Source organism: Zophobas morio, unplaced genomic scaffold (genome assembly GCF_036711695.1).
Source record: "Zophobas morio isolate AGI-343-1 ecotype UQ-CSIRO unplaced genomic scaffold, CSIRO_AGI_Zmor_V1 ptg000016l, whole genome shotgun sequence".
NCBI lineage: Eukaryota > Metazoa > Arthropoda > Insecta > Coleoptera > Tenebrionidae > Zophobas > Zophobas morio.
In genome coordinates, this window is record NW_026972121.1 from 110,718 (window position 1) to 123,596 (window position 12,879).

The following is a 12,879-nucleotide window of genomic DNA, read 5'->3' on the forward strand; positions in this document are numbered from 1 at the left end:
TTTTGGGGAACCAGAATCTCGGATTTGTCGAACGTATCTATGGGATAATTTCGATTTATATTGGGGACTACCAAACATGCAATTTTTCCGGTATAATTATCGTGCAATGATTTAAAGTGAAGCGTAGTAGCATGTTTAATTTCATTGTAACTACCACAGACCGAACTTATGCCTGCATGCACAGATGTTGTAGTTAAGTTTAATCTTTTACACATTTCTTCCGTAATTAAATGTTGTTGCGATCCTTGATCAAGCAAAGCTCTACAGGTGTAAACCTTTCCATTTGAATCTGAACACTGAACCAATGCTGTTGATAAAATTACTTGAACATTAGAATTTAATTGACAATTGTTTATGCTAAGGTTTGCAGTCTGACTTTGATTATTATAATTAGGACCTCTTGATTGATGTAGTAAGGAATTGTGTCGGTTTAAACATATCTTGCACGTCATAGAACGGCAAGTTCTTGAATCATGGCCACCTTTTAAACAATTGAAGCGATTTACATATATTTACATTAACGAATTGTGAAGTAATTGCACTGTTGACTGCTATGAGGACACCACCACCTTTTAGTTTTGAGCTGATTCGACTAGACCTATCTTTTCTGTAACCGATTTTGAAATGGTACGAATAAATTTAACATCGCTGTCTGTGAACCCCACATAATTACGGTGTAAAAGTTCATGACAAATATCACATGGTATCGATGAGGTATTTTAAGATTTATTAGTGTCGGTGCCGCACTTTACGTATGGAATCATTCTTACGAACAGTAGGAAGTCAACAGGGAAACATCTTCTGCACCAAGGGGTACCTCAAGATGACTAACTAATAAACAAACAAAAGGGTCACGGATGAATAGTAGTAATAAACGCGAGAAAACGGTAGTTCAATTGCAGGAAAACTGAGGAGCAAAATATAAAGTGAACTGCACTGTATTGTCACACACGCTAATTTCCTAGCTTTTGCTCCTATGGAGACCAGTAGTAACTTTAGCTGCTGTTGATGGCTAGGTAATGAGTATGTGATAATTTTGATAATGATCAGACAAAAAGTTGTAAAGCACATAGGGCTTACAAAATTACACCCACAAGAAACATTACTTTTGGGCCACTTGCCAACGACACATAATGGCGGAAAATTTATAGAAACACATATTATCGAAAACAAAATATCGAATACATTTTACCGAAAAACAAAATATCGAATACATTTTACCGAAAAACAAAATGTCGAAAGTGCAGTTTATTGAAACACAAATTGTCTAAAGTACAATTTATCGAAAGGACAAATTATCGAAACACAAGTTGTCGAAAGTATAATTTATCGAAACACAAATTATCGAAAGGACAAAAAAAGCGAAACATAATTTATCGGAACGACAAAATATCGAATATAAATTATAGAAGATGCAAAATTTCGAATTAACGAACAAGAACGAGGGACGTTTAGTATGTATAAATTTAAAGCAACATTTTTCAAATAGTTAATAAGAAACTCTTCTGTATCTTCATATTCCCCTCGAAATCGACTTACTTTCACTTGCAATCTTTTATTTTTATCTTTATACTTTTTTCTTTGCGGTTCTTGATTACCAGCGTTGCACTGATTGATCTTAAATTCTGTAAGCGACAGTTCCCGCAAAAGTCCCTCCAAGAATTCCCAAATCGATGGTTTTTTGGCATGGAACTGATTATACAGGGTTCTGTGCCAGGCTTCAACGAACTTGTTGGTATTTGGATAATTGCAGTAGGTATAACAACAAAAAATTATCTTTCCGAAAATTGAAGTCACAGATATTGGATTTATATACAAAAGGCTTCCTTTCACGAATGGAAAAGTTTATTTCCTTATTCCTTATTTATTGTATGTATAGACAATGAATTAAAATTAATTTTCTCTGTCGGGGCTAGAGGTCCATTCTCCGCTGATTTCTGTCTTGAATGACTGCTTTTCTTCTTCCGACTCAAATCTGATTTTTAGTTGTATAATTTGTAAGAACATGATTGATATTTGATTGGGGCCTTCGTCTGTATATGCCTCCCTTACGTGGAAGGGCTCACAACCTAGGATAAATATTCTTCCATCTTGAGTCATTATTTGAATATCCGTAAAGTCATCAGAACCGCCACCCCGTAATTGGGCGTTAAATATTACTTTACGTTTTCGCTTTAATCTCTTACTGGTCCTGCATTCAGAAATATGTCCCAAAATAACCCTTTTTTAAAGTACTCCAAATCCATTTTATAAGATTCGCATCTGGTGTAATCCCAAGCAGCATCATTTTCATTTCAGATTCTCTGGAGGATTTTTCATAGTTTTACAGTTGATCCAGCGTATTCTTTGGACACTGTCTGGTTTGTCACGAGAGATAGTGCACTCCTTTATATTGTGCTTCTAGGAACACAAAGGACAGCTAGTCTCATTTCGACATTGTTCTCATGTCACTTGATGGAATATCAGCTCTTTCAGTGGAGACCCCTCACGTCTCGACAGCCGGAATTTATAGAATCCGATCTCCCACCAGGAGCTAGTTCTGTATTGAAACCCGAAATTCGAAATTTGGAAGTGAAACTCGAACTGAAACTTATCCTGAAATTCTGGATCGACACTGAAAGCTTAAAAGAATATGAAATCTGAGAGGACGTTCGCTCTCAGTTGACTAAAGGATTTCAACACCACATGTTCTTGTAAGGTGTCATATCACTCGGATTAAAGCATGAATATCCATGCTTACAGCTGTAGGGGATGTCAGGGAAACGATAAATGAAAAATTTACCTGCCGATGGATCGCAGCCTTCACGATTTTCACAGGATGAGATAGTGTGCCTCACAAAAAATACGAGTAGTCGGAGTGCCACAGTACCAAAATTTTGGAAGATCGCAAATGCGCCTTAAGCTCTGTTCATAGTGGAAGAGTCGAGCGCCGCGTCGCGTTGGCGTTGCGTCGAGCGTCGCGTAGCGTTGTGTATGATCATTCATAGTAGCAGCGTCCAACGAGCGTTTCAACGACATCGAAAGTGCGTGCGCACTTATTATTTGTGAAGCCAATTATTCTTTTAGTTCTAATATAATAAAAATGGCTCCAATGAGAGCAGTTCGTTTATGTTCATTAATGTTGTTGTTGGAGACACCGTATTGTAATAACAGAGTGAAGAAAAGGGTTGGGATTCACCCAATAAACAGAGATAGATATGTATTTGGCGAATTTCACCATTTATATCATAAGTTAAGACGATATCCAGACAGATTTTTCAATTATCTAAGAATGTCCGTTAGGACATTTGATTATTTGGTAGAAAAAGTTGGTCCCCATTTAGAAAAAACTGTTACCAACTTTATGAAGAATAGATATATTTCACCTACCGAACGACTTGTTATTACTATGTGGCGATTTTTGACGTTCTCCGGCTTTTTTTTATATTGGGGGGGTCCTTTGGGCGCCAGCTGGGTAGTTAACCCAACAAGGAAGGGGACGAACGGACAACAGACTAATTTTCAGTAACTTTATATTAACAAACGCCCTTCGCGAAATGGTACCACCTCTACGATCTTACATGCTAAGTACTTTCCGCAACTTTACGTAAGCTCTTTCCTGGTGAAGCACTTCGGAGCGATTTTCTTATGTTCAAAGCTCCCCTAGGAGATGTTACCATAGTATGGGACAGCAACGATGGAGACGGCAACGAACCACGAATCGACGAATATGGGACAGTGACGACGGAGACGACAACGAACCACGAATCGATGGGTATGGGACAGTGACGACGGAGACGGCAACCAACCACGAATCGATGGGTATGGGACAGTGACGACGGAGACGGCAACCAACCACGAATCGATGGCACCCGTACAAAGAACCTAGTTCCTCCTTCTATTTAAATATTCTAGGCCAAATAGGGACTCACCTAGCTGTTCTTGGTTCCTTATTTTGCCAAAATCTCGATTTTCACAGCAATTCACTTCGCTCAAAAAACGCTCTTCACCTCCTCTTTTTCTCGCCGCCCGTAAAAACCGACCCCACTCTTCCGCGACCTTGCTCACCGAGCGCGCTTAGATTTAAAAATCGTTACACCCCCTCAAGTTACCAAAAAAAAATTTTTTTTTTTTTTTAAGAAATGAACATAAATTGAAACTAAATAAAAATAATCCAAAATAAGTAGAAATATAATCCATAGTACTCTTGCAGTGAAAATATGAATGTCACAATCAGGTTTGTTTCGAAAAATCCAAAATAGGTTTCGGGTATACCCAGTCAAAATCGGGAAAAATTAAAGAAACTTCTACATTCAGTCCACCATGCGCTATCTTTCACGAGATCATCCAGACTTCTCCTATCACTCCATCTCATACATACTTATTTCTAAACGTCACAATCGGGAAATACTTATTAAGCGTCATCACATGGCTTCAAATCTTTTACATGCCAGCGTCCTATATCTTTGCCAGATTCGTCGGCGAGTTGATACACCAAAGGAGACACTTTCTTTGTTATGACACATTCAATGAATCTTGGAGCTAATTTAGACGAAAACTTCTTAGAGGCGTCAGACAAAACGTAATTTCGTTTCCACACACGATCACCTGCATGGTACACATCAGCTTTTCGACGTCTCAAATTATAAGAATGGCAATTCTTCTGGTAGGCTTCTTTTAGTTTCTTTGTCACCTCCTTATAAATTCGGTCCAGGTTTCCTCTCTTAGAGAGATATTGAGCGACATTCTCTTTATTAAGATCCCAGGAAGTAAAATCAGAAGGGACTTTACCATAAAACTCACCGCTGGAGGGAACATATCGGCCAAAATTTATAAATGTAGGGCTCAATCCGGTGGATTCATGCACTGCTGTTCGCAAAGCGAAACCGATTTTGGATAATTCAGAGTCCCAATGCCGATGATCTTTACCTCGCAAATAAGATCTAATTGCGGCTCCTGCAACTCGATTCACGCGCTCAACGCTATTCACTTGTGGATGGTGGCTTGCATTAAACCAAATTTTTGATCCATACTCAGATGCAAATCGTCGAAACTCATGGGATGTAAATTGCGTTCCATTATCACACGTCCAAATTTGAGGTGCTCCATAAACAAGTACGACTTCATTCTCTAAGTAAGAGATAATGCTTTTATGATCTGCCTTACGCAGCGGATGAAGAAGGATATATTTGGAAAAATAATCTGAAACCATCAGAATATAACAATGTCCTTTGACTGAACGAGGGAGAGGACCTAGAAGATCTACAGAAACAATCTGCCACGGACACCAAACTTTTTTTGATGACCCCATCAAACCAGGAACAGACATAGACGACATTTTTTGGGCAGCACAAACCTTACATTTCCTGACGTATCTTTTGATGTCGGCCCGCATTCGTGGCCAATAGTACAGTTCTTGAACACGACAAAATGTCTTAAACACACCCAAATGAGAAGCAGTCGGGACATCATGACAACTCTCTAAGACCGCATTTCTACGATGCTTGGGAACCACGACTTTCCACGCCGGAACCAGGTCATTGATTTGGGACAACTCCGGGAGGTGTTTATATAACGTGCCGTTTTCAACGCGCCAGTCTGCAAACTGCGTAGGTTTCGACGTAACGTCCTCGATCAATCCACGGTACCAGAGATCCTTTAAATTATCTTCCGCGTCAAAGTGCAACAAACAAACTTGAGGATTCTCTATTGGCGACCGGCTTAACGCATCTGGCACTACATTGGAAGCTCCTTTACGATGTTCTAAATAAAAATCGAACTGCTGGAGTTTAACAGCCCACCTCGCAAGTCTCCCACTCGGTTCCTTCAGATTATGCAGCCATAGCAGGCTATAATGGTCTGTCACCACCTTGAATTTAACACCTTCCACGTAGGGTCGAAACTTCTCTATTGCAAACAGAACAGCCAGAAGTTCTTTCTCCGTTACTGTGTACTTCCTTTCAGCATTGGTTAAAGTACGGCTTGCAAACGCAATAACAACTTCTTTGCCCTCAACATCCTCTTGACTTAGAACGCAGCCTAAACCTAAATCCGAAGCGTCGCACTGGATGGTGAAAAGTTTCTTGAAATTCGGAGCTGCCAGAACGGGCGCCTTAACTAACTCTTCCTTAATCTGTGTAAAGGATCTCTCGGCTTCCTCTGACCAAATAATCCGGTTGGCTTTCCGTTTCCCTTTTATAAGTCCGGACACAGGTGCCGTGAGTGCCGAAAAGTTAGGGATGAACCTTCTATACCAACCTACTAAACCAAGGAACCGCTTAACTTGTGTCACAGTTTCAGGTCTTGGAAACTCTAACATAGCCGAAACTTTATCCGGATCTGTACGCAGACCATCTTTATCTAACAAAAACCCTAGATATCGCAAAGAATCCCGACAAAATTTACACTTATCCAGGTTTATAGTCAAGTTAGCGTCCTTCAACCGTTTATAAACTTCTCCAAGTATATCTAAGTGTTCTTGAAATGTAGGGGTGGCAATTATAACATCGTCCAAATAGACAAACACAAAAGGCTCTAGAGAAGGTCCAAAGATCGTATCCATCAAGCGTTGCATAGTCTGAGCTGCATTACTGAGACCAAACGGTAATACGTTGAATTCAAATAAGCCTCGAGATGGCACAACAAATGCAGTTTTCTCGCACGAAGAAGGGTGCAAAGGAATCTGCCAAAACGCTGACTTAAGATCAATGCTAGAAAGATACTTCGCTCCTGTCAACATATTTAAAATATAATCAACTCTTGGCAAGGGGTAAGCATCTGGTTTTGTAACTGAATTGAGCTTTCTGCCATCGAAGCAAAAACGCTTCTCACCATTAGGCTTGTTCACGAGCAACACAGGAGAAGCCCATGGACTGGAAGATGACTGGACCACGCCTAACTTCAGCATTTGATCTAGTTCCTTGCATAAGTGCTCCAACATGTAAGGCGAAAAATTGTGATGCCTCTGCTTGATTGGGGTGGCATCTCCAGTATCAATATGATGCACCATCTTTGAAGTACGGCCTAACTTTGTTCCTTCCTCCCATGACAGTTCCTGAAATCTGGCAAGGACTTGATTAAATGCTTCCCGTTCGGAAACAGATAAATCCAACAGCGATTGAACTTGGGTATTGACAGAGATCTCTGGCAGTTTATTATGTTGCAACAGCGACAAAGATGAACTGTCCCTATCGACACAATACATATTTTTACGGTAATTCACCTCTAATCCAAACTGACGACAAAAGTCAACACCAAGAATGAAGCTGTGTTTAAGTGATGGAACTAACCACACCTTTACTAGACCGAAATGACCATCAACTACAACTGGAAGAATAACGTAACCTGCTACTTCCTGTGGCTTTCCTTCAGCTGTATCTATATTGGGTAACGGAGGATCGTGAACTGTCAGGTTGAATTTTTTCACCCACTGGATACCATCCTGGCCAAAAACTGAATTGGTCGCGCCACTGTCGAGCAAACCCGTAATGGAAACACCCAAGACTTGAACGGTTATGTATGGCCTGTTATCATTTTCACGTTTTGCTAACAACGCTTCTAGCCAAGCAAAATTATTTTCAGCGTCTGACTTTATACCGATGGACTTACGACTTTGACAAAAAATAGATTGATTAGAATGATGACAGGAAGTTAACGGACACCCACGCCTAGACGATGAAAATCGATGATTGTTATTTTGAGTAGGGAAGTATTTGGCACTGACTCTCTTCTTATTATTAAAGATGCTAGATAATCTATTGGACTCGCTATGAGAATTGGAAGGACGGCCGTAAAAATCTTCAACAACTCTCAACCAGTGTTTCCACTCTTTGGAAGGACAGCCACCAAATTCACACGACAGGGAGTGCCGACCGACTCTCACTCTCTGCCGACGAACTAGTTTTTTGAACAAGAGGGGCAGTTTGGTCTAATAAAACCTGGTCTACCACATCCTCTGCAAATTGGACGTTGGCGACGACTTGGACAGTTGCGTGAAATGTGTCCCGTTTTTCTACAATTATAACAGGTAATGTCTGAAACTGCGGCGACGCTGGCACGACGTGAGCTGTTAGAAGGACCGGCATGTGGAGCTTCAACTAAGTTATACGCCAAATCAGGTTCTAGCAAGGCAACAGAGCGTCTAGGTGGTGGTTGAAATCGCCTTTGTTGCTCGAAAGAACTTTCTAGAGTACGGCAAATGTCTGCTAACTGACGAACACACTGAATGGACATTAGTGCTAAGTGATCTTGAAATGCTGGCAATAAATTTCTTCTTATGGTCTTAAGCTGAACATCCTCTGTAGGAACTTCTGATAACCGGCCAAATAAATTCTGCATATAAGCGATATATATCGTTACTCGTTCTTGTTGCCCCTGAGTACGGTTTCGAATCTCTCTCCATAGGTCATCATCAAAGTCCGAAGGAAGAAAATCTCTTCTCAACGCAGCGGCTAATTCCTCCCAGGAATTAATTGAACCCCGTACAGATCGGTACCAAACTAAAGCTTGCCCTTGGAATAAGTCCACAGCAGATCTAAATAATTCTTCTTTCGATGTACCGCGTGCAATCCTTAGCTCCTCAATTCTCTGTAAGAATGAACTGACTGACTCCTGGGTCGATCTACCGTCATAAACAATACCCCATTTGTACACAGGCATACTTTTTACCGTCTCCACAGCTCTCGACGAATTGTCTGTCCTACCTACAGTCCTTACAACTCTGTCAACATCGCTGACCTGCTCCATTATTTGTAAGCGCATCTCCTCCAAGGACTCTACTAGAATAAGATTATCCTCCTTGTACGCCTTCTGGTCATCCTTATCTTCACCGACCTCGAATCGACGAATGCGACCCATCAAATGGTTGACCTTGGTTTGAATTCGTTTGTCCATATCCGTATTTATCCCGTCATACACACTTAACATTGTGCGTAGTTCTGCGATGCTCTGGTCCACTTCTGCCTTTTCTAAATCAAAATCGAAATTAGGTGTACTATATTGCAAATTCGGCCTGTTCATGTCCTCTCGTAACTTCCTTCGAAGATATCTTCTTTTGGTATCATGATCCAGCCGTTCCGGGTTGGCGGTTCCTCTTATTTTTAATTCATGATTAAGCTCCGACGCTTTCAAATAATTTGTTTCCATATCAAAAATCGAATTCATTTTGAATCAGTAATCGAGTACTCCAAAAAGACGGGAAACTTAAATGAATTACTATTAGAGTACTATACTGACATAAAAATGTCTCAGTTGTCCGTCCTAAGGATAAGGATGGGTAAGTAAAAATTAGAAACCCCCACTCTATAGCAAACAGTAAATAGATATGACAAAAGCGCTGCTATAGCCCCACGTTGGGCGCCAAATTTATATGTGGCGATTTTTGACGTTCTCCGGCTTTTTTTTATATTGGGGGGGTCCTTTGGGCGCCAGCTGGGTAGTTAACCCAACAAGGAAGGGGACGAACGGACAACAGACTAATTTTCAGTAACTTTATATTAACAAACGCCCTTCGCGAAATGGTACCACCTCTACGATCTTACATGCTAAGTACTTTCCGCAACTTTACGTAAGCTCTTTCCTGGTGAAGCACTTCGGAGCGATTTTCTTATGTTCAAAGCTCCCCTAGGAGATGTTACCATAGTATGGGACAGCAACGATGGAGACGGCAACCAACCACGAATCGATGGGTATGGGACAGTGACGACGGAGACGGCAACCAACCACGAATCGATGGCACCCGTACAAAGAACCTAGTTCCTCCTTCTATTTAAATATTCTAGGCCAAATAGGGACTCACCTAGCTGTTCTTGGTTCCTTATTTTGCCAAAATCTCGATTTTCACAGCAATTCACTTCGCTCAAAAAACGCTCTTCACCTCCTCTTTTTCTCGCCGCCCGTAAAAACCGACCCCACTCTTCCGCGACCTTGCTCACCGAGCGCGCTTAGATTTAAAAATCGTTACAACTATAAGGTAAGAAAAGTATAACATTTTGTTTGTTTTTATTGTTGTAAATCAGTGAAAAACATTTGAAAGATTTAGTATTGATGCTGCTGTTGCTGTTGCTGCTGGTGTGGATGAGTGATCAAATACGTCGGTTCTTTTGTAGATTGAAGTGTTTGATAGTGGCTATAGTTTCCTGGAGATAACATTGTCCAATTATTATTTTGCGTTGATGTTGACTGATAAACGTTTGAATGTTCATTTTCTGCGGCTACTAATTCATCGATTAGTACTTGTTGTATTTTATTTCTAACACGTAACTTCTGAATTGTATTAAATTTAGTCATGTAGGGTAATAAGCTTTTGAAAAAAGTTAAGTCTTCTGTTTCCGGTTCACCTGCACTATCTTTCAAATTTCGGGCTAATAACTGCAACTTCTGTTTTTCTATTTCTAAGAATTTGTCGTCTCGTACGTCACATAATCGTTTTCTATTTCCCTTTCTGTGCTGAGAAATTGTCGATGCCGCAGATGACGGTCTTTCTTCTTCTTCGTCGTGGGAAACTGTACATGAGGTCGCTACAGATGGGGGAGCTGATAAATAGGTGAAGAATCTGTTACTATGACTGACTGATTGTTTGTTCTGTCGTCATCGTCGTCTTCTCCTTCTGTATCAGAATTAACTTCAGTATCTTGAGTCCGATCAAGCTGCGGCTGGTTCTCAGACGCGGTGTGACGTCAAACTGCTTAAACAGGCGTTGCGATAGGTGGCGGCCAGCCAGTTAGTCGTGTGGGTGGGTTTCAAAAAAAGAGCAAAATTATTAGGGCGCCACGAGTTCGTTATAACGCCCCTATCGCAATCGTCTAATCCTGTTTTGCCTCCCCAAACTCGAAAAGAGCAGCTAGCAACCCGCAATGAGGGGAAAAAAAGAACAAATTTATATCTGCAGTCTATATTGTACGGTAAACAGGAAAAAAAAAGAGTCTAGTTAAATGATGATAATGACAGATAGTGTTTCTAAAATATAATCCAAGAAGATCCAAAAAAAATCGATAAAGCTTATCGAAGACCAGAAAAACAGTGAAAGTTGTACAAGGGTGAAATTGTTACGTTGTGAGATTGTCACACAATGAGTGAAACGTAAGTCAATATCAACTAAATGCATAAACAAATAAATAAGACCAAGTTGTTATTATATTTCGCGCACTTTATCGTCAACCGATGTTCGTGAACGTACCTTATATCAAACGCAGAGCGTATCAGCTGAGTCGAACGGCGTCTTATCAGTACCGTGATATGGAAATAAGCGATAACGCAACCAACCAACAAAATAGCGCTCCCAAAATAACAACCGGTGCACAAGTTATACCACAGTGAGGTGAAGCCCCAACTGCAGGACTACAATAATTAGGTAAGTTACACAAGAAAACCTAAATCAAAAAAAGGTGAATAAAATCGACAATGGCACACAAAAAAAATGCCAAAATTAAACTATTACAACGATGTTATGGTATTATCGTAATATACGCTCGCACGATCGTAGGTAGGATGGTATTCCGGGTACTTATCGTTCCGGTGTCCTCCACGTCACCTTCAGCTAGATGGAAGGGTTCTCCTCAAAAAGGATTCGGGAATCCGGATTTAAGTCATAATCGAGCAATCACAGCAAGACCCCGAAAATCGTGGCTCCAGGAGCTGCTGAATTTTCCTTTAGCGTCCAGGCAATGAAGCACCAAACGAAGGTAACTTGGTGGAAAACTCCGGGTGAGTAGTACACTCCAATAATAAAAGCCTAAAAAAAACGAAGTTCTAGAAAATTCGCCAGGAAATTGACAATGGGGCACAAATTGGTTCATTGACGAGAAAAGTTGAAACTGTGAGAATATTTAATCATTTTACCTCTGGATGGGCGAGGCTGCTTTAGATATTGAGGGTGTGGTGGCGTCCAAAAAAAATCCAACAAACGTTGCGTGCTTTGCAAGCACCTTTTCCTCCGGTTTTTTTCCAAAATCGAACACAATAAGTCGTTTGAGTAAGACCTTAGCGACAATTACTCCAAGCAATTTCACAAATCTAAACTTTTAGGTCTCTCAAAGCTAAAAATTCCGGGAACAGAATTCGCACAACCACACAAGAAGGTTAGCAAAAATTTAACGGATGAAGATATTTTTTTTTTGCCTCAAAAAAAGTGATCCGTCATCAGCAGAAGCCTTCCCGCCTTTTTAGGAACCAATTAGAATTGAGTTTATTTTCGACAAGATGGTGTCAATTCCGGTGGCGCTGTTGTTCAGTTCGAGTCAAAAATCCCTATTTCAGATGACAAGGCGACAGGGTTGCCAAAAGATGATGACGTGTTTTGTTTACAGTAACCTCAAATGGTGAACAACATAAAAGGTTTGCGAGGGACGCTATTCTGGCATAAATATAATAAGTGTAAACTATGATGGAATGTTTAATAAAACGGTATCCTATTTTTATGCCGTTACAGCGGGTAAATTTCCAGATTTGGGAGCAGGAATTAGCAAATCTTTCAAGAAGTGCATCATTTCAAAATAAGGCCAATTGGATTTATAATTCTCTGCACCATCTTCCGAATGTAGAACTGGAATTTTTTTTAGTTCACGTCGGTATTTGTCCTTTTTATTTTTCCAGCGCGCAGCAACGGTTTCCTCTGAAAAATAATATCTCTTTTAAATTATATAAACGTTTTATATTAGAGAATTTTATCGTATTTTTCTTATGTACAGGTTTCTGACAACAGGGACTACCTACAAACATTTGGCACACGAATTTAGAATAGGTTATTCTACAGCGTCAGTAATAGTTAAAGAAACATGTTCCATTATTTGGGATAAACTAGTAGATGATCATATGCCGGTTTGCAACCAACAACAATTGAAGCAAATTATTCAAGAATATTATACATTGTGGGATTTCCCTAATTGTTTCGGAGCAATTGAT

At 40.2% G+C, this 12,879-nt stretch overlaps 2 protein-coding genes and 1 long non-coding RNA gene across 4 annotated transcripts in view; 2 read left to right on the forward strand and 1 right to left on the reverse strand.

The window, feature by feature from the left end:
* Positions 1-12,879, forward strand: part of LOC135129478 (uncharacterized) — a 187,867-nt gene that overhangs the window by 85,437 nt on the left and 89,551 nt on the right. The window lies entirely within an intron of this gene.
* LOC135129726 (uncharacterized) lies at positions 3,466-9,141 on the reverse strand. The gene is made up of 4 exons (XM_064056971.1): positions 8,037-9,141; positions 7,862-7,990; positions 3,912-7,806; positions 3,466-3,864 (listed from the first exon to the last, which is right to left on the reverse strand). Exons 1-3 carry the CDS (start codon positions 9,139-9,141, stop codon positions 4,394-4,396), a joined length of 4,647 nt encoding a protein of 1,548 aa, XP_063913041.1. The 3' UTR covers positions 3,466-3,864; positions 3,912-4,393.
* On the forward strand, positions 11,111-12,391 carry LOC135129459 (uncharacterized). 2 transcript variants are annotated; one of them, XR_010280580.1, is made up of 3 exons: positions 11,133-11,329; positions 11,462-11,950; positions 12,004-12,391. It is a non-coding gene; the product is annotated as an uncharacterized LOC135129459 (long non-coding RNA). The 2 variants fall into 2 exon arrangements; XR_010280579.1 differs by having other exon boundaries at positions 11,111-11,329; positions 11,462-12,391.

Bases quoted from the DNA above. Each gene is read 5' to 3' on its own strand.
- LOC135129726 (XM_064056971.1), bottom strand. From the start codon at position 9,141: ATGAATTCGATTTTTGATATGGAAACAAATTATTTGAAAGCGTCGGAG. The intron at 7,991-8,036 runs GTGCCAGCGTCG...TTATAATTGTAG, and splicing joins TCCTTCTAACAGCTCACGTC to AAAAACGGGACACATTTCAC. The intron at 7,807-7,861 runs GTGAGAGTCGGT...GTCCTTCCAAAG, and splicing joins AACTAGTTCGTCGGCAGAGA to AGTGGAAACACTGGTTGAGA.